Source organism: Poecile atricapillus, chromosome 16 (genome assembly GCF_030490865.1).
Source record: "Poecile atricapillus isolate bPoeAtr1 chromosome 16, bPoeAtr1.hap1, whole genome shotgun sequence".
Classification (NCBI taxonomy): Eukaryota; Metazoa; Chordata; class Aves; order Passeriformes; family Paridae; genus Poecile; species Poecile atricapillus.
The window spans coordinates 1,577,386-1,597,802 of record NC_081264.1 but is presented as its reverse complement, the minus strand read 5'-3'; the positions used below and the strand labels follow the sequence as shown (position 1 = coordinate 1,597,802).

Genomic DNA, 20,417 nt, shown 5'->3' with positions numbered 1-20,417 from the left:
GGGACACAGATCAGTGCACAGCAGTGACAGAACATTCCCATTTCAGGGCAGCTCATTCACTGCTAGTCCTGCAGTAGCCAAACATTTATATTACACTTGCACCAGGTATTTGTAATTACGGCTGTATAATTACATTTATAATTAGAAATATATGTAATTATAAATAATTGTTTGTAATTATTAAGATAATCTGCTCTGCAGAGGCTGGGATGTGATTCTTTCACCCTTGTTGGAGTTTGGCTTTACTGCCACAATGACAGAGAAAGAGCAGAGAAAGCAGAGCAGAGATCACCCTGACCTTTCTCCCTAAACAGGGCTGTTCCTGCAGGATTTGTTCTGTTCCATTCTCTGCATCACAGGGACAATTCACTCCTGCTCCAGGTGCAAAACAGAAAGGCTGGGAGCAGATCAGATTTTCTGTATTTTTGATACACGGGGACTTTTTCTTTCCAGTCTCTCATCCAGAGGAGCTCCCCTGGTTTTCCTGCGTGGGTACCCAGGAATATTCCCTGTGAGTGCTGTCCTGGCACAGTCCAGAGGGAAATTCCAGAGCCCTTTTCTGACCAGGGAGCCTCTCCTAAAGCTTATCCTCTGGGCCATCCTGGAGCAGATGAACAAGGCAGTCCACTCTAGTCCAGTCTCAGAAGACCAGAGAAGAAAAGTAATTTTTAGGTAAAGACTCTTGACATTCTCTCCAAATAATTCTGTTGAAGCACTTGGCTGAATGAATGCAGTTCAAGGGCTGCTTTTCTTGGCTGGGTTGGCTGTCTGAAAGTCCCTTTTTCCCTTTTTTACTAATTAATGAATTATTTGTTGCTCAGAGACTAAAAACTAACTGGGAAGACTTATGAATGTCGATGCAGCACGGTCTAGGCATAGGACCAGAGTTTTCTTTACAAAACAAAAGTGTGCTGTTGTGTACTTAAGAGCTTTCTGGGGATTTTTTTCTGCTTTTCTGTTGATCCTTTGGGATAAGGATGGTGTATCCTTGTGTTACTGGGAGAAGATTAAAGGCTAGATTAGTGTGGCAAATATTCATGACTTAAGACATCCCTCTTAATACTGTTAAGCTCCCAAGCTTTAGAGCTTGTCTGTCTGCTCCTGGGGGCTTTACGGTGTGGATGCTGGCACACGTTCCCATGGCACCCCTAGGGAAGGGATGCTCTGTGTGGTGGGAGGAGCAGCACCTGGGGCTCCTTTTCCTGCAGGATTCATCCAGGAGCAGCACCTGGGGCTCCTTTTCCTGCAGGATTCATCCAGGAGCAGCACCTGGGGCTCCTTTTCCTGCAGGATTCATCCAGGAGCAGCACCTGGGGCTCCTTTTCCTGCAGGATTCATCCAGGAGCAGCACTTGGGGCTCCTTTTCCTGGAGGATTCATCCAGGAGCAGCACCTGGGGTTCCTTTTCCTGCAGGATTCATCCAGGAGCAGCACAGGGATTGATGGGCACTGATGCCTCAAGGGGCTCCTGGAGCAGAGGCTGGACACAGCTAAAGGAATAAAACAGGGATTTATTAAAAGCCCTTCCAAGGATGCACCTTGGGCAGTGCAAGAGCCTGGCTTTGGCTGCACCAAGATGGACCCAAGGTGGACAGAAGATGGGCCCTGGGTCAGGAGTTTTTTATCATTTTTGGTCCATTTCCATTTTGGGGTGAATTGTCCAGTTCCAGCTGCAGGTGATGCAGTCCCAGGTTGCTCTCCTCAATTCGCTGCTGGTTTTGGGGCTGAAGCTGCAGAGGTGCCCTTGGCTCTGGGGCTGGAAAAGGATTGTTGTGTGTGCCTGAGCTGTGAGAACTTGCTGATGCTCCATGTGAAGTTCAGAGTTAGGTACCAGTACAGAATCTGGAAAATATGAAAGCCAAAGCTTAAAGCATCAGCTCTGGCCCTGGTGTGGCTGGGGAAGGCTGAGCCCTCCTGGGCTGTCTTTTTACTGGACTTTTAGATTTGGGTTCTTTTTCCCTTTGAACTGAAGATTGATGAGAGGGAGGCAGTTTTCTCTCGTTCGGTCTCAGTTGTTTATTTTTTCTTATCAGCATTACAAGGGACCTATGTGCACTATGATGGAAAAGGGGTAAAATGGCTAACAAAGATCTTCTTCAAGGTCTTTTATATGTCCATTTACCCAATTAACAGATGCCAACTCAATTATTTTTCTTAGTGACCCAATGACCCAACACCTGTGTGCTGCACTGTGACATTTTCTACCCAATCACTCACTACTACCCAAAAACCCCCAGGAGAAGAACATGAAGAAGAAAGAAGAAGGACAAGAGACAGCACCCTAAATCCTCCATCTTGTCTCCTGTTCTCTAAACTACTTTTTCACCCAGTGATTTAAGAAACTTTCTAATCTACATTTATACTTTTCTTATCTAACTTTAACATTTGTTTTCATGTATCGCCATGAAAACATGCACATGAATTTCATATTATATGAAATTCAGTGTTTCCTTGAATCCTAGAACTAAATATTAAAAACAAGGGCACACAGTCTGTATCTCAGACTCCAACACTGGGCCACGAGGGCTCTGCACACTCCCTGTCCTTGAGCTTTCTGTGCTCTCTCTTGTCACACCTGTGGAATATTTGCATTCCCCAGGAACGCTGAGAAGCCAGCAGGCACACCAGGGTTCTCTCAAACAGAGCCTTTAGAAACCCCTGTTTCCCCCGTTAAAATTTTGTTGGAAGAATTGAAGGATACGCAATACATGAAATTGAATGAATATGCATGTAATTGTTTCTTTTTCTTTAATTTCATGGAGCCTTAGATCTTAAATTTCAGTCACAGGGATTACAGCCATGAGTCATGAACACTAAGTTTACTTTGTTTTTTAAAAATGACTTTTAAAGCCCTTTATTTTACAAAGAACGTTACATCTGATGCTGCCTATTTCCCCCCCCCCCCCCCCTTACTTTTCTCACCCATCTGCAGATTATTGGTTTATATTCAGTTTATAACCCCATTTGTGTGAGCATTTCAACTGGGGGAAAACAGAGAGGGGGGGAAAAAACCCACCTTAGCTTATAGCTCAAACATATGTGTTATTTTCACCTAATTAACAGCTTTTACAGAGCAGGTTCAGTGTTTGCAATTAGATGGGTGCAAGAAGGAGCTGGTACCATCTGCTGGGGTTTCACCACATAAACAGCTCTTAAGCCCTTCTGGGATAGCAGCTGATGAATATGAAGAATGTGGATGTTTACATAAACTAACAAGTGCTGGTAATGCCTTATCTGCAACGAGTGAAAGGGTAAAATATTTAAACAAATCCACCTCAGACGAGAGTGTGTGCTTGGAATTTGTGCTGGTGAGAGCTGCTTTATCTCCGAGGGAGAATGAAGATGTGTGTCTGGAGATAAGCAGGCCTGGCTGGGGAGGATGCTGGCCCAGGAGAGGCACTGCATCACGGTGACAAGGCGAGCAGGAGCCAGACTGCTCTGAAAAACAGAAACTCACCCAGCAAGAATGGGACTGACACGATTTTGATTGCAAGTGGATAAGGAAGAAAGGAGATCCTGCTCTGAGTTCTGCTCCATGTGTTCTCATTATCAACAAAAGTAGTGATTGAATGGGGAAAAAAGTATTCCTGAAGCTTTCCCTAAACACAGACTGTGCTGAGATTGAAATGAGCTTGAACTTACTTCATGTGCACCTGCTCTGCTGCATCCTGGCACTGGAACTGCTGCTCCATCAAGGGATAATTGCAGTTTGTCCAAACAACTTGAAGTGTGACACACCAGAGAACTTGAGCCTCCAAAACCACACTGCCTACAAGTCTTTGTTCCAAGCTTGTGTCACAGTTGGCTGTCACTGCATTACAATAGACAGTGAAGTCCTCACAGCCCTGAAAGCTCCTGGTCTGGGGCCAGTAAAGCAGGAGAAAGTCTCTCACTTACTTCAGCGAGGGCTGGATGAAATTTCAGAGGCAGGCAGTGTCCCCTTGCAGTGCCATCCCTGCTCCCTTTCACCCATCACAGCAGAGCCTGTCCCCACTGCAGAATGCCTTGCTCAGACTGACAGCAGCACCTCCAGCACTTCTTCTTGCTATTGAGCAGCATTTCTTTATCTGCAGGGCAGGTGACAATCCTGGGGGACCAAGCACAGCCTGTCCCAGGTACCTGAACAAGGCTCTCCTCTCCTGTCTCCTCTCATTTCACCGAATGCAGATGATCTCTCTTTCTCAGGCTGCACATGGTAATCAGAAACCAGTGGGCAGAGCAGAAATAGTGACTTTTAATTCCAACAGAATTCCTCAACTTGATTTTTTTTTTGTGGAAAACCTGCAACTAAAAGCTCAGCTGATGGGTCAAGGATCTGATTACATGAAGCAGAGAACATTTTGGCATCCCCTTTAGCTTTCAGTATTGCCTCTCCATAATCAGTAAGGAGGAGATGCTGGAGCCTCTGCCCTTGCTGTGGGTGCTCAGTGGTTGCTGCTGAGCTGGAATTCAGCTGCAGTCTGAGTGCACATCACATCATCACCTTCCTCTCTCCACCTGTGTCCCTGCCAAGCTCCTCTCTCCAGCAGGAATGGGCTGCAGGGGCTGGAAGGAGAACAGGAGCAGCTGCTCTGCGCTGGGACTGGAATCCTGGCACATCTCAAGTGTCGTTTAATAATTTTGCACAGATCAACAGTTTTTGAATAGTGCACACTCCATTCCGTTGAGCAGGTTTTTAAACTCTCATCGTGCATTCATGGATCACTGCACCTTTTCTAAGCCTCAGCAATTGTCTGCATTGTTAAACCCAAATGTTAATGTCTGCCATGCTGTCCTTCCCTCTAGTTCAGTGCGTTTCAATGGGGGTTAAATGCTAAAACCACTCTAAAACTTCAAACACACATCATCACAGGCTATACCTGGGCTCATCTCCCTCCTCCCTCAATTTCCTGCCTCTCTTCCTCAGCAGTGTTAAAGGCTGATCCTCAGAGAAAACGAGCAGAAGCTCCCAGGCTGGAAGAAGGAGTTGGCAGTAATTCTGTGGTGCCCATTGCTGCTGCTCACACCATCGAGCTTTCCTGGCCTCTTGGACACGCAGCACTTCAGTCAATTTTCTGCTTTTCCAGATCTGTGCTTTCCTGGATGAAGGATCTTCCTTTCAATCTTGCTTCCAGCTCCTTGTTACCGTCAGGCCTGAGCGTAAATCACGGATTGCACTTTGCCAGAAGTGCTCTGCAGGACAGGTCCCGTGTGGCAAACACAGCTGTGCTGCTCCTGCCTGTGTCTGGGATGTTCTTGCAGCTCACTGCAGCCGTGGGGATGATTTTGGGGGGTGTATTTTGGGGGCTGTGTGCTCCCTCCAGCTCCTCACTGTCAGGACAAGCCAACCCGTGCTTCTGTCCCTCTTTAGAGACACTCAAAGTCCAGATTTGAGTTCTGGATCTCCTGATTTACTCCTTTAGAACAATAAAACAGGGAAGAGACCATTACAAAATGATCATTTCAAAATGGCCTGGACTTCCCAAGGGATTTGATTGTGTAGTTTGGGAAATGCCTAACCAGTGCTGGCCTCTGATACTCATCATCCTCCACTTGATTCCTTTGGATTGATTTCAACAGCTTTAAGATCTAACCTTTGGGTAATTAGAAAAAGAGCAAATGTAGCTGAAAATAACCAAGCCAAACACAGCCCTGTTGCTGCTGACAGATGATGTGACCAGCCTGTTTTTACAGGATACCACAGTGCTGAGGGGGCTGAACAAACTTCCCTGCCTCAATCCCAATTTCCCCAAACAGCAAGATTAAGGACAGCTCCTGTTTCAGTGCAAAGGATGTGATTTAATTCTTGGTGGATGTTGCAATTAAAGACTACTTAGCATGAAGAGCACTGGAACTGCTTCAGGCTCACCTTGACATGTCTCATTTTTTACCTTTTCTCCAGTGAAAGCTGGTGGTAGGGATGGGGGAAATCATTCTAATCCTGTTTGTAAGTGAGTAGTTTGTATCCTGTTCCTGGGTAACATTATTATTCAATGATAAGATGAAAAACAAACACATATCGAACACATGGGATGGGGAATACTCGACTTAAACTCTTGCTATCGTTTCTAAGTAGGAAAGGAACCTTAGAATGTATCTCAGGGGATTCCTAAAGCCAACACTTCTATCTGAAACTACAGCAGCTATTTCAGAGAACAGTACTTGGAGAACTGATTTGCCAATAAAAACAAATTAACGGGAAAAAATTGTTTCAAAAATGACACTTCCAAGATTATTCTGCACATGTGGAAGATTAAAAGGGAATAAAACCTCTTGTTTTATTAGTTTAAATTCCAGCATTATGCCATTTGCCATCCTTTACTCTGTATGTTCTTAATCTACCATTTGCCTCAAATTGCTCACAGCCAATATCTGCAGACCCCAGTGCACAGAGCTGGGGCAGGGGGAGACAAAACTATTGTGAGAATTATCTGCATGGAAAAATGCAGGAAAAGTGCTTGTGGAAGAGAAAGAGATCCTTGTGAGGCCAGGTCCAGCGTGGTTTGTGAGGAGCATGGGCAGAGGTGCCAGGGCAGGGGCAGAGCTGGAATTCAAACAATGAATGACCAATTTGTTTCAGTTTTAAAAGGGTAACAAAATCTGATGCAAAAATTTGATTTTATCACTCAACACATGAATATGGGCGAATCCTGTGCACTTGGATAATTGTCATGTCATGACATAACACACAGCTGCAGCCAAAACAAGAAGCCTGACATTTATTAGATTGGCTGCTGTCAGGCAGGATTCTGAATTTAAAATAAACCCAGCATTTTTTATCAGAAAAGGGTTTGGGAATGGCCTTTGTTTGTTTTGTCTCAAGACATGAGGCACATCTTTCTGCCCCTTGCTGGTCGAGGAGAGGCTGCAGCAATGTCTTCAGGTGCAGAAGAGGACAGGAGCCAAGGAAGGCGTGGGAGTAAGCAGCTCTTGGGTAGAGGGAGAAATAAAAGGATGGGAAGAATAATCCTTCTTTTTGTCTCCAGCTGTTACTCAAAGCCTAGGCCAGATTCCTCAGGCTGAGGAAGTGATTTCAGAGATTTCTGTGGTTTCTAAAGCAAACATAGCAACAATAAAAATAAAGTAGAAAGTTACCCAAAGCAGACAGGAGTATGATCCGGCCATGCTGCAGCCATTTAAAAAGATGCAAGAGGCAGAAGTTAAACACACAGTGAAAGGGTTTGAGGAGCGAGCAAACAGCTCAGCAAGTCCTTCCTCATGTGGTAACAACAATGTCAGCAACAATGGCATGGGAAAGGTTGGAAAGGCAGAGTTCAGGCAATACCACAGAATCACCACTGTGAGATTATTATGAGAATGAGCCATTCACTCTCACCCTGTTCTCTATAATCTTGTTAGAATTGTTCTCTTCGCAGCCTCAGGTACAATAATGAGCCTTTATATCCTGCACCCTTTGGCTGGGCTGTGCTCTGCTGCCCTGCCCTGCCCTGCCCTCCTCAGCAGCTCCCAGAGCTCTGCTGCATGGGCAGCCATGCAGGGCATGCAGGGCTGCAGCCAGCCCCGCTCTGGGCTCAGGCAGGCAAGGAATGAGAAATGAGTGAGGAGAATCAGGGTTACAACACTCCAGTCTGCATGCCCATCCCATTGAACTCTGCTTGTAAAGACCAGGAGATCTTGACACCGAGCAAAAACCTCCTCTTGTAAATCCAGTGTTTCTGAAGCACTGGTGAAGGGTCTTTTGGCAGCAAGCACCTCTTTTCAAGGGTGAATTTGAACTTCATATTTAAATCATCTGGGGACCTGACTGGATAACCAAAGGCTGAGTTTTTCAGCTGAAAAGACTCTGTGTTAGACCAAATTCTAATGCACATGGTGTATGCCTCAGGTTTTTTAAATTGGCTGTAAAATTAGCACCATCCCTTTGGGGTTTATGTCAAATATTCACAGGTGAAAAGTGCCACAGGACAGTTTTGCACTGTGCTAGGTCTCACACTTATATCCTCTCAGTCACTTTTGCTTTGCACTGAATTACACAGAATTCATTATTTTGGGTAGGAGTTCTCCTTTGTAATTCATTATCCATGTCCATACACAGATGTATGTAAATATCAGTGACAAGTGTTTGCCTGGAGGTGAAGAAAGATGAACTTGGAGATGAGGTGTGGGCTGGGAAGGCCCTGAGACAGGAGATGGATTCCCCTGTGGCCAGATCTCTGCTGAAGCCTCTTGCTCTCCCACACAAGAGGGTGTGGACACAAATGGTTGTGCCCAGCAGGGTCTAAGCATGACCAAGAACTCCTGAAGAATAAAGAGCCATGAGGACTGTGACTGTCCTGTCCCCTGGGAGCGAAGCTGAGGGTGAGGGACGAGCTTGGGAGCAGACCCTGCACTCAGAGATGAGCCACAAGCAGACATCAGTTGTTTTCCTGTCACTTCACATTCCCTGTGTTTTACCTGCTCCCCCAAAAGGGTGCAGAGACCTCTGTGACCTGAACATCAAATGGTTTCACAATTACTCCTCCTCAGCTGCTATCTCCCTCTCTTCTGGATTAGCCTAAAGTGAGGAGGCTGTCACAGACTGTACAGGGCAAATTGTGCTTTTTTACAATTACTTGTGGGGTTTGGAGCCAACCACCTGCTTCAAAGCCCAGAGAGGTTAATTGCAGCCCTCTTTCTCTTGACCTGCATATGTGAGCACACGGTGGCTGGCCTGCTCCCCTGCAAACTGTCTCAAACAGAACTTTCTGGAGCTGCCAGGCAGCTGACAATGGATGGGGACAGTCTGCTTTAAACAGCCTTGCTCCCTGCATTTCACATGAGAGGGTGCCATTCCAAGCTTTTGCTGATTCTTCTCGCTGTGTAATGTTTGCAGGAGAGATTTAAGAGCTTTTTCCCTCTTTGTTCCCTCAAAAGCAGCAGCAGCTCAAAAGAATTCTGTGTGAAGTCACCTGCTCAGGCAGCGCTGCCCCTTGGCAAACCCTGCACATTCCATGGGAGCAGCTCCTCCCCAGTAGCATCTCCAGCCCCTCTGGCAGCCAGGCTGTGCCTGGGAAGGTGTGGAGGAGACTCCAAAGCAGAGAAAGTGCAGGGGGACCTTGCTGCAGGCCACAGAGAACCCAGGGCCCGAGGTGATTTCATTCCCTCATCAGCATCACGGTGCTGCTGGCCTGGAATCCCAGCTCCCAGGATGGAATCACATCTTTGTCCTGGCTCTGAAGGGGTCCCAGGTGAAAAAGGAGCGCTGGACATTTTCTGTCCATGCTCAAGGTTCTCATTTCCTTCAGATGAGCCAAGTCTACTTTCTAACACCAGCTCTAGTGAGGTTAATGAAAGAAACTTGGCAGTAATTAAATATGTGGGGGTGAAATAGAGGCTTCCTCATGTGAGCTTTATCCTGCTTTATCACAGGATTCAGCTGGATTTTCCTTTGAATTACCTGGTATGCTTGTACTTAATAGAGTAAACTGAAATTCCAGATAGAGAACTGAAACAACAGTGGCTCTCTTCAAGTTTTCTTATCCAGGCAGGATTATTTTCTGGAAGATACACTTCAGTGAATCCTGAATGCTACACAGGAACACTGGGTGAACTACAGCATGGTTATATATCCTGCTCTGTACTTACCTTTTGGTCAGTGTATAAATGACTGGATGCCTCTGTCTAGACATAAAATCTGTGGAATTTGTAAGCCTAGACTGATATTTTTATAGCTACAATTAATGTCCATCTTTCAGTTCCCTAATTTAGCACCTTTCTTGCCTGCTGACAAGAACATTTGATGCAGCAAGAAGAGAATCTGAAAAATTAGCTGCTGTCTTGTCAGATATTAGTTATTCCCCTGATCCAGCCTTGATGTTTATCCCTCCCTCTTTGAGTTTTCTTAATTATTTCTGTCTTGTATTAATTCTCACATAACTCCCAAGATGTAAGCTTTATGGTTTAGAATCTCAACTGCTCATTCAATTAATGGGCTTGCTTAATGTGCTTAAACTTTCCAGAGACACTCGTGACACATTATGAGGGAGGGAAAAAAAGATTCCGAGTTTGCTCCAAATCATTTGTGGTACTCTTGAGCCTGAAGTCCATTTTAAGCTCTTTATCAGATTATCTAGATTTATTATTTTTATATTCTTCTGCTCATTAAGCATTTATGTGGAGGGAGTATTCTCTCCAGAAGAGTGACTTAGTTTCCTTTGCCCCATGCCTCATCACCTGGATTAGCTCCTTTGTAAATCAGAAACTGTACTTTCAGAACCTTGAGAAGGATCTGAGAAACTGACTTGAAAATGGTAAATATGGAAGGACAGATCTTTTACTTCATATCTGAATATTGCATATTTTTTTGAGCAAAACAAAGCAACTGCCAGAGACTTTTCTCTAATTTTTCTTGGCTCAGTAACCCCTAATCCCTGTTAATATCTGAAAAGATTTGAGAGGTTTGCAGAGGGAACTCAACCCGTGTTTCAGTGTATTCCCCACTGAAGCCTACACGAGTTATCTCAGTAATTCCAGGAAACCAGAACTGAACCACGGGCTCAGGGAGGATCCCCCTGGATCCCAGTGACACAGAGCAGTCCTGACAGGAGGACAAAGTGCGTTTCAGGAACACAACCACACGGCACCAGCTGTGCCTTCAGACCATGGAAACCACTCTTCATGGGCTCTGTACACCTCCCTCTCTTCAAAACAGAATGAAACCAGACACAGAGCAAAAAATGCAGTGTGCAGGTGTAGAACTCATGTTATACATAAACACAAATACTGGACATGAATGTTATACATTGCTGTGGATTTGTCTGTGAAATCTAAAACTCTACACACACATAGAAATGTGTCAGGAACCCTTTCCTGACAAAACAGTCCTGTCTTCCAGGATGCAGATGGAATTAGCTGCTACATCATGGTTTTATAGAAATAAGATCTGTGCTCAGGACCTGGGTTTTGTGCCAGAAGATCCCTGGAACCCAGAGGGAAGATGAGCTGTAGTACACAGCTCGTTTTAGCAGTGATTTCATGGAATGCCACGAAGCAACTCTGAATGCATTTTGTTAAAACAATTACTGAGAAGTTCTAAAAAAATAATGCTTCAGCTGCACTTCTGCTCATGAGCCATAAGGGGATCTTTGTCTCAAGGAAAAGGGAAAGGATTCTGGTTTATGGTTCTGAGTCAGACTTTTTCTTACTAACATATGGCCCCATTTTTTCCTGGTTCTTTAAGCAAGTTGTAAACATAAACGTTGATGCACATGGAATTTGATTCATGAAGAGTTTAATTTGCCTAATATAAAAGATTCACACAGGTTATATAACATCATTAAATTATTTTTGTAGTTTGAGTAGTATCCTTTGAGGAAAGCACAACTCTTTCCCTGGGGTCCATTTATCACTGTTTGCTTCTAATTAGAAAACTGAAAATGCAATATGCATGACTTACATTTGCAGTGTTGTCTTAGGACTGATGTATCATCCTTGTTCTTCCCCAGGAACTTTTATTCATTTCCTAATTCTTTGTATATTTTTTTAAGGTTTCTGACAGCTGTGACTCCATCTTCGTTAATGGCAAGGAAATGAAGAGCAAAGTGGATACGATTGTTAACTTCACTTACCAGCATTTCACCACCCAGCTGGAAGTGACGGTCTGGCTTCCCAGGCTCCCGCTGCAGATTGAGATCTCTGACACAGAGCTCAGCCAGATCAAAGGCTGGAGGATTCCTGTCACCTCCAACAAAAGGTATGTTCACAGCACACCTGCCCAGGGCTCTGCTTTTAGACAGCCAATTTTAGAGCATTCCTCAGAATCTAAACTCTCCTGTTTGCCATTAGCTTTACAGCCTGCCTCAGCCTTCATTAAAGCATCCAACAGTCGCTGCATTTTATCCTGATCTATACAGCTTAAAAGTCAGTGCCTTTGCCTGGAGCATGAATCAATTCCACACAACCTCAGGACATTGTGTCACACATTCCCATGTGCAGAGCTGAGGAGAAGGAGCTGGGGCTCTCCTGTTGGTGTAACACAGCCCTGTGTGTGTGAGAGAGAGATTCAGCACTGCCAGACCTCAATCCTGTCTGCTGTGACAAACAACAGGGCCCAGGAAGGGTCCAGGTGTCACTGCCTCTGTCTTGGAGCAGGTGGCCAGTGCAGGTCCCTTCCAGCCCAAACCTGCTGTGATTCCATGACTTTGGGTGGTTGTTCAGGCTGTGCAGATGTACCCAACAGCAGAGCTGGCTGCTGCATTCCTTAGCAGCTCTGAATTAAGTGAGAAACAGCTCCTGCTGAAGACCATGTCCAAAGTGGACAGGGAGAAAAGGAGGGGGAAGAGAGTGGGGATTTTGAGCTCTGATCCCACCATTCCCTGCTGAAAATGCTCATTCTATAATAACCATCATTTACACCATTTGCAAGATTAAGAACTTCCAGGAACGCTGCTCTGTTGGTGGATTTCAGGCGAAGTTGAGAAATATTAGTGGGGAAAAGGCGTGCCACAAGCTGGGATTTATAACCTGGTGAAAAAGCCTTGCTGGCAGCAGCAAGAGGGGTGCTGAACACTGTGGCAGCTCCAGCTGAAACTCTCCAGTGCCCAGGAGAACATCTCAGCTGCTGAAGGGCCTGGAGAGCCCAGACAGCAGTGGAGGAGAATGAGCCAACACTTCATAAGGGCACAGAACTGGGTAGGAGAATAGGACCCAATTTGCAGGACAGTCAGATAATGAGCTCCAGAGAAGGGCAGTGACTGACCTCTTGGTTGTGTGGGTATTTTTTTGGCTATGACAGAAGAGGTGATGAGAAATCAGAGTGTTTGCTTCAGTGGCAAAGGCAGCATTGCTCTTTGAGGCAGGAAGAGCAGCGCTGGGTGAGGAATGAACGGATTGAAGCTGACTGCTTAAATCTTCACTGAACCTCCCTCCTCCTGCCTGTGCTGTCCCACCCCTGAGGCACAGATCCTGCTAAAAGCAGGGTTTTTTTGCTGAGCAAACAGCTGCAGGATTAGGCTGGTGTTTATTGCAGGAGCAGACATTGAGCCCTGCTTAGCAGTCGTGGGCACTCTCAAACCCGCTACAGGCAGCGCTGGAAATTTCCCCCTTGGTGTCTCCTGATTTATTTGGCCAGCTGAAATGAAGGGAACGGTCTGAGAGTCTGCTCTGCTTGCAAGCTGGCAAGCTTTGCAGAGTTTTGGTGCAAAGCATTTGCTGCTGCTTGGATTGCCCTGGAGCTGCTGGCACAGATCCTGCCAGCATCTTCCGTGGAGCAGGGAAAGTGTGGACACCCCTGCAAGGTCTGTGCCCACGTGAACAGCAAAGGTTTCAACGGGAAAGAAATGATCTCCTGTTTTATTGAGCATTCATGTGGGCTTTTTAACTTTGCAGCCCTATTCTGAATCAATAGCTCAGAGCCAGCTTTAGTTGTGCTCACTCTGACATTTACTTTGCACATAAGGTTTTTACGTTTCCTTTATTTTTAGATTTGGATGGTTTTAACCTGAGATTTAGTGGCTTTTCATTTTGGTTCTTTTTTATTATTATGACTTTTCTCTTTACTTTTTAATCTGCTTATACCTCCACCTCCTATGTGTTTCCCAAAATCCTAAACATGGGGGAGTTTTTAGGAGTTTTGAAGTGATAAGCTGAAGCACTCAAAACATTTGGACTGCAGTCAGGAGCTGTAGGTTTGAGAGTGAGCAGGGTGCTTTTATCTTTGCAAAAACCCCAAATCCAAGCATTTCCCAGCAGGTGAAGCCATAGCATTGTGTTGTTTCAACTTCACCTTCATGTAAGAGCCAATATTGGCAATTTGCATGAGGTTTTTGATATTTGTCCTTGAAGGAAACTGAAGAACTCTTTCCAAAGTCCCTGACAACAGGCTTAGGCACCTTAAACTTAGCCCAAAAATCAACTGGAGCTGTGTCACTGTTCTGGTCATGGCAGGACTGCAGTGTGGCTTCTCTCACCTCACCACAAACAAAATAATTTTCCACTTTCCTCCTGTCCTGCAGGGCTGGTGTCCTCACACCACTCCTTGTCTTCTCAGCAGGAACCAAACATTGCTATAAAGTTATTCTTCAATATACAGCAGGTAAAATGTTGGAGTATTTTTACAGGGATTGTGCAGAGACACTTGAGCAACCTCCAGAGTTCCTTTCATCTCCTGTGGCTGCCCCAGGGCCTCATTCCCACAGTCTGAGGGGCTGAGCCAGATGGCAAAAGAGAACTGGGCTTACAATGATCTTTTAAACGTTTTTATTGGTGCTGTTAACAAAAGAAATGTTTGTGCATCAGCATAGCTGCTCTTCATCTGAATGCAGCTCTGTGTCAGACCTGAGGAGGAGTTTATTGCCCAGATCCCAGCTGTTCTTTCCAGAGGTGGCTGTTGGTGAAATGTTTGCTTCTCCCTATAAACCCCGTTATGTTTGTCATTGTAAAATAAGTGTGATTACAGACATCTTAGCCTATCTGACTTCTTGAATAATTTCCACAAAGCAGTGAAGAAAACAGGGTCTTGATAGAACTTTTACGAACTCCCCATGCACAGTTTGAGCTGTGTTGGTTTTTAGCTGGTCTGAGCTGCTGCAAGAGCAGGAGCTTGTTGGAGAACAGAAAGGAACAGACAGGCTGCTTTTGTGTCAGAAACTGGAAAAAAAACCCAATTCATCTCCCCAGTGTAAAAGCAGCAATGCAATTTACCAGATCAGCCAGCAGTATATGGCAAATCTTTAATATTATCAAGTGGAGAACTTGATCTCTGGTGAGAGCTGCTGCAGATAGGAAGAGCCTCCCTGGGCAGGTGAAATTCAGCTCCAAAATCATCTCCTGATGCAGGGAAAAGCTGTGTCTGAGGCAGCACAGGCTGTACAAACCCCCAGCCCCAGCAAACAGTAGGTGTATATTTAAATTAAAGTCAAATATTAGAGTGTAGAAGAGGTCCAGGCAGACTCTGCTAGTCTAACAAGAACATTTATTTCTATTCCTCGTGCATCTGCAAAATAATTACCTTCTTCTTGAGGTTCCTGCACCAGCTCTGTGCACACATATTTACATGGCATGAGTGGCTTCAGCTTGCATTAATAAGAATTGCATGGCTAAAGTCTCCCAGAACAAACTGGAAATTTAATTTCAGTAAATATTTGCAGCTGGGATAGGATATTGTTTTCAGGAGGCTCCCAACACCAGCAGCATGGGTTTCACTTCAGGCAGAGTTTATTGGGCTTTGAGCAGCTCTCTCCTGTCCAGTTCTGGAGACAAAAGCAGGAAAGTTGGCCTGAGTTAAAAGCAGGACAAAATAAACTGCTTTGGCTGAACCCTCAGTGAGTGCTGGCCCTCAGAAGTAAAGCTGTGCTTTAGGGCAAATTATGTGACACTGGATTGAAACCATTCCATTTGTGGGTAACAGCACCTGCACAAAGCTGGAACACGCTGTAAATTTGCTCCTTTAGTTAATTGACTTTAATGTCCTATGGAGAAAAGGCCTTGGAGATTTTTGTTAATAGGTAGGCTGTATTTTCAAGATCTGTAAAAGCACCAAATTACTTTTCTTCTTGAACTGTGAGTGGAGTTATGTGCAGCTTATTTCTGTAGCTTCCACTAAATCAACTTCTAGTGCTTTGTAATTTGTATCCCAGAGAGATTTCTTTTTTTCAATTAGGGGTGTTGCAAATGTTTTTAAATATACGACTCTTTGCAATGAGTATTTCAAATCCAAACCCAGCAAAACCGATTTCTTAAGGGTTGGGTTTTTTTTTTTAACAGAAAAAAAGAAGGTGATGCCTGTTTAGAGAGGGGTGCAGATGAAAAGAGACACACTTGAACTGCTCAGAGACAATGTCTGTAATGTGGAGCTGACAGATCACTGATGAGATCAGTGCTCACAGGCACCCTTGGAACAGGCTGCTGCTTTAACTCAGCTCCCTGGCAAAGCCTCTCTCTCTGTGAAATGTAAATTAAATGGAATTCTGGCAACCTTGGCTCGCTCCAGAAAAGCAGCAAACCTTCCAAGCAAGTTTGCCAAGCAGCAAGAAATAGGGTAAGATGAACTCTGAGAGATTTTCAGAGATGACCAAGGGGAAAAAAGCACAATATGCAGCAATAGCTTATATTCAGCAGGACCTGTCTTAAGCAGAATATGAGCTCCCTGCTTAATGAAGGATTTTAAGCTCACTGAAAACACTGTAATGAGGAGTTTAAAGGGAACTGTGCAATTCACTGGATCCCAAACATTTTGTTGCATGCATGGAGACAAAACACTGGCTTACTGCCTAAATCTTGATTTTGTGGCTTTAAAGTGGAAAAATTATATCCTTTAAAAAAAAAAATAAATCAAAAAACCCAAAACCAAGCAAACAAAAAACCAGAAAGAACTTGAATTGACAAAGCAGATTTGCAAGCTTGTACTGAAAATTCAGACAGCTCCCTCTCCTCTGCACTGACAATGAACGTGCCCTGCTCCTTCTGGGCTTTGGAGAGGCTTTTCTGATGCTCCACATTTGTTTGCCATAGAAAACATGTTTCTGAGGAGAAGTACATAAACATCTCTAAGTGTTTTTGTGCTGAGATGGAGCCTTTGCATTTAAGATACCCCAAGGAATGGACTGGACTTGAATCATCTTTTTGTTGTGGTAAATACTGGCTGCCCACACAGTCCTGGAAATAAGAACAGGAGCGCTCCCTCTGTGCTCCTGTGCAAGAATCCTTCCCTCTGCTCATTCCTCAGCTCATATTTATGAGCTGGGGCTGAAAAAGAATTCCCTCCAGTTGTTTTGAATGGATTTCCTCTTGGACAATCCAGCGGGGCAAAGTTTGAAACAGCAAAAGTAGAAATAAACAAACACATAAATAAATATAACAGCAACTCATTGGATCTGAATAAAACATCAAATCACAGAATGGTTTGGGTTGAAAGAGACCATAAAGATTATCTTGTTCCAACCCCTGCCCTGGGCAGGGACAAACATCAGGTTGTGTGTGAGGGACAGAAAGGGAGTTGTGGAAAATGATGCTGCTGTGGATATTGAATGTGGGAACATTTCCTGGGTTTTGGGTCTCTTTTCCCATTCCAAGGCTGGATCCCATCAATTCTGTGCTCTTTTGCCCCAAATCCCATAAGTACCCCTTGCCTGAGCAGCTTTTGCACATTTTGCTCCAATTCTGCACAGGCACTAACGTTACTGTCTGTGTTATTAAGAGAGGGGAAAATCCCAAAATCTCAGAGCTGAACTTGGTTTTGCCAAAGTCTGAGATTGTTCAGAGCTGGGACGTGGCTTAGCTGGGTTGAAGAGGGTCAGAACACAGGAATAAATTGAAAGTGGGAACATGAAGGAGTTCATGAATTCCTTTACAGCACAGATGGCTGTGGAGCATAAAAGCTTCATGAATATTCTCCCTTCTAGAACTTTCTTTGTGGTCATTTTGCCAACTGAGCTGACTCCAGACTGCCACCAGCATTGGGAAGGAGAGAAATGAAAGTTTCCCTGACTCTGTAAGACTAATTTCTTTGGGGAATCTAAATCCTATTTTAGTAGCCTTTTCCCTAACAATTCCAGTTATTCAGTGATGTTTCATTCAGCAGGTAATGATGGACACTTGTTTTACACACACAAAACCAAAAGGTACCACAGACCTTTTACTTGAGGCTGAATGTAAATACTCAGCAAACAGGTGATGCATTGAAAATGCATTTCCAGTGGATCAGGTTCTGTAACTCAGTCATTTTGAAGAGCACAAGGGTTTTTCTTAGATATGTTTTCAGCTTACTGGCTGCCAACTTTGTCATAAACCAATTTATAACAAAAACAATTCTGTTTTATAATAGTTTTTCATAGCTGCTGTTTCAAAGGAGAAGATAAAGGGACACAGTAACCACAAAACTACCTCCTGCAATACTTTGAAAAATGAGAGACTTACCCTGTATTTCCCACCCTTGATGTAGAGGTGGCTTCGGGCTCAATAAATACAGGAGGGAGGGAAATTATTTCTGAGCAATGAATCCACAGCATGGGGGCACAATGAGTAAAAGTGTGACCACCCACTGCTTAATACCTGACTTGGAAGAGATAAGAGGATCCATGTGTTTGTCCCAGGCAATAAACAAGAGAAAAAGAATAATAATATTGGTGGTAAACTGGGCCTTTAAGCAGACAAAACTCCGTGAGGTGTGACAGCAGAGCTATCACGTACAAATCACTGTGGTGCCTTCTCTGAGCTTTAGGAAAAGCTGGTTTATTTCACAGGTTATATTTTGGGAGGGGGACAGATAGAAGATGTTGAAGGAAGTGTGTCTGATGCTGCAGGTGTTTCTGCACGGTGAAATCTGAGCATCCTGCCCTGAGTGGGAGCCTGAATGCCCAATCTGGGTTTTTGGAAGGCTCCTGAGGTCAGTGCATGAGCTGTGTGAGATGTGAGGTGGAGTCAAGGTGTGCTCTCAAAAGCAGAGGAATCAACAAAGCACAGCAGGGATGGGCACCAGGTGGAGGCTCTGCCTCAGCCTGGAAACCCTGAGCTGTTACAGGAGGGAAAAGCACAGAAATACAAATGTTAAAAGATGGTAAAACACCTTCTCCCACCCCTGATGAGCTGCCACAGGGCTTTGTTCCACAGCTGCCCTCTCCTAAACATTTCCTGAGCCCTCTGCACTATTTCCCTGCTGCCTGGAGCAGGGGCAGGGGCTCCACTCCATCCCAGCAATGACAGGAACACATCTGCACACTGCTGGGAGGTCCCACACAAACCAAGGACACGCTGGAGGGAGCGATGGTAGCTTTGAAATGGCACAAAAAGCTGCACAAAGCTCTCCCAGGATTTCCTCAGCTGCCCACCCAAGCCCTGCTCTCCTGTCTCACATCCCCTCAGTGATGGGAGCGAGGTGCAGCTGGGGCAGTAACGAAGCTGGATGTGTTCACAGGCCCACCCGCGACAGCGAGGATGAGGAGGATGACGAGAAGAAAGGCAAAGGCTGCACCCTGCAGTACCAGCACGCCTTGGTGAGGGTCCTGACCCAGTTTGTGGCCGAATCCTCAGAGTTTGGGGGCCAGCTGAGCTTCCTGCTGGGCTCGGAGTGGCAGTTCGACATCACCGACCTGGTGGCCGATTTCATGAAGGTGGAAGAGCCCAAGGTTGCCAAGCTCCAGGAGGGTCGAGTGCTGGCTGGGCGTGAGCAGGGCATCACCACCGTGCAGGTACGGCTCACACACACACCCTGGGGGATGCTGGGGAAAATTCACTGATCTCAGAAAGAAAACCCAGCTGAAAAAATGGCCATGCTAAAGAGAAAAGGAAGTTTGGATGGGTTTTCATTGTGGTTATTTGTCACTTTCACAAAGTGCCCTTAGGTGGAGCTTTTGAAGGGATTTGTCCATCGTGGTGTGACTGGAACACAGGGAGGTTTCTGTGGCTGGGGAAAGAGGTGACAAGAGGCACACAGGCAGCTCCTTTTAACTTCAGTGGGACCATAGGAACATAACTGTTGGGAAATTGTACCAAATATCTACATGCACCTTTATATGATTGGTTAGTTTAGCCTTTAAAAAAGCTAAATTCTTATTGAGAAACATAAAATTAGTCCTTTTATGTTCCCAAAATCGATCACAAACCATGGGCACAAAAATAATCTTCGGATGCCTTTCATAGTGTTTGTGTTCCCACCCAACTCTGTGTCCAAATCCTTGCACCTTCCTTAATCAAAATAAAGGAATAGAAGCACTGGGCTCTCCTCAGGGCCTGCAAACACCTGTAATGTTCTGGTCACACTCTGGAGTCAACACAAACAGGGAATTTAGGGCTCAGCTCCCTTCAACTCTGAAATAAATGGGATAGAAAGTTCAAGGGATTTCTGCCCTTCAGATGTCTCTTTCTCTCCAGTGGCTCTAGAAGAGCAGGAAGCTCCAGTGCAGGGAGATGTGCTGCAGGTTTCTCCTGTTGCTTTAGACAAATCACACCTCCAGTATTTTGGGCTCAAACCAGCTGTTTCTGTCACCAGGATAAAGATGAGTCTCTTTCTGAGCATGCTGGAAACGAGGTCTCAGAGCAACTGGCAGGAATGTTTTGGCATTGACAAATGCAGGCAGGCACCCAGTGGGATTTTCAAAGTTCTTTTGCAAGTCTCACTTTCATTTCATTCAGGTCCTCTGTCCCTAGAAAGGCAACAGGCCAAGTTCCTATCAGCCAGGCTTTGAACACTTATTTATCCCTCCCTGAGTTCCAGTGTTAATCAGTGTCTTACACTCTGTCCTGTGCTGCACTGCATTCACAGGCAGTTTTATAGACCCCACAAAAATGTCTTAAAACACCAACAAATCCCTTAAATTTATTCTATATGATATATATTTTGTCAAGATTAAGCTGCAATTTTGGAGTGATTTGTTTTTTTAAATTATTAAATTAAATTATTTGTTTTTAATTAATTTAATTTGTTTTAATTATAATTATTAAATTATTTGTTTTATTAAATTATTCTGCTGGATAATTTAGCGGCAAAGGAGTGAAATATGTCAG

The 20,417-nt window shown here is 44.8% G+C and overlaps 1 protein-coding gene across 1 annotated transcript in view; it reads left to right on the top strand.

The window, feature by feature from the left end:
* TMEM132B (transmembrane protein 132B) overlaps nucleotides 1-20,417 on the top strand; it is a 213,454-nt gene that overhangs the window by 189,563 nt on the left and 3,474 nt on the right. The window contains exons 6-7 of the mRNA XM_058851528.1: nucleotides 11,465-11,670; nucleotides 18,829-19,102. Of these exons, the coding sequence (XP_058707511.1) occupies nucleotides 11,465-11,670; nucleotides 18,829-19,102 (480 nt within the window). The remainder of the gene's footprint in view (nucleotides 1-11,464; nucleotides 11,671-18,828; nucleotides 19,103-20,417) is intronic.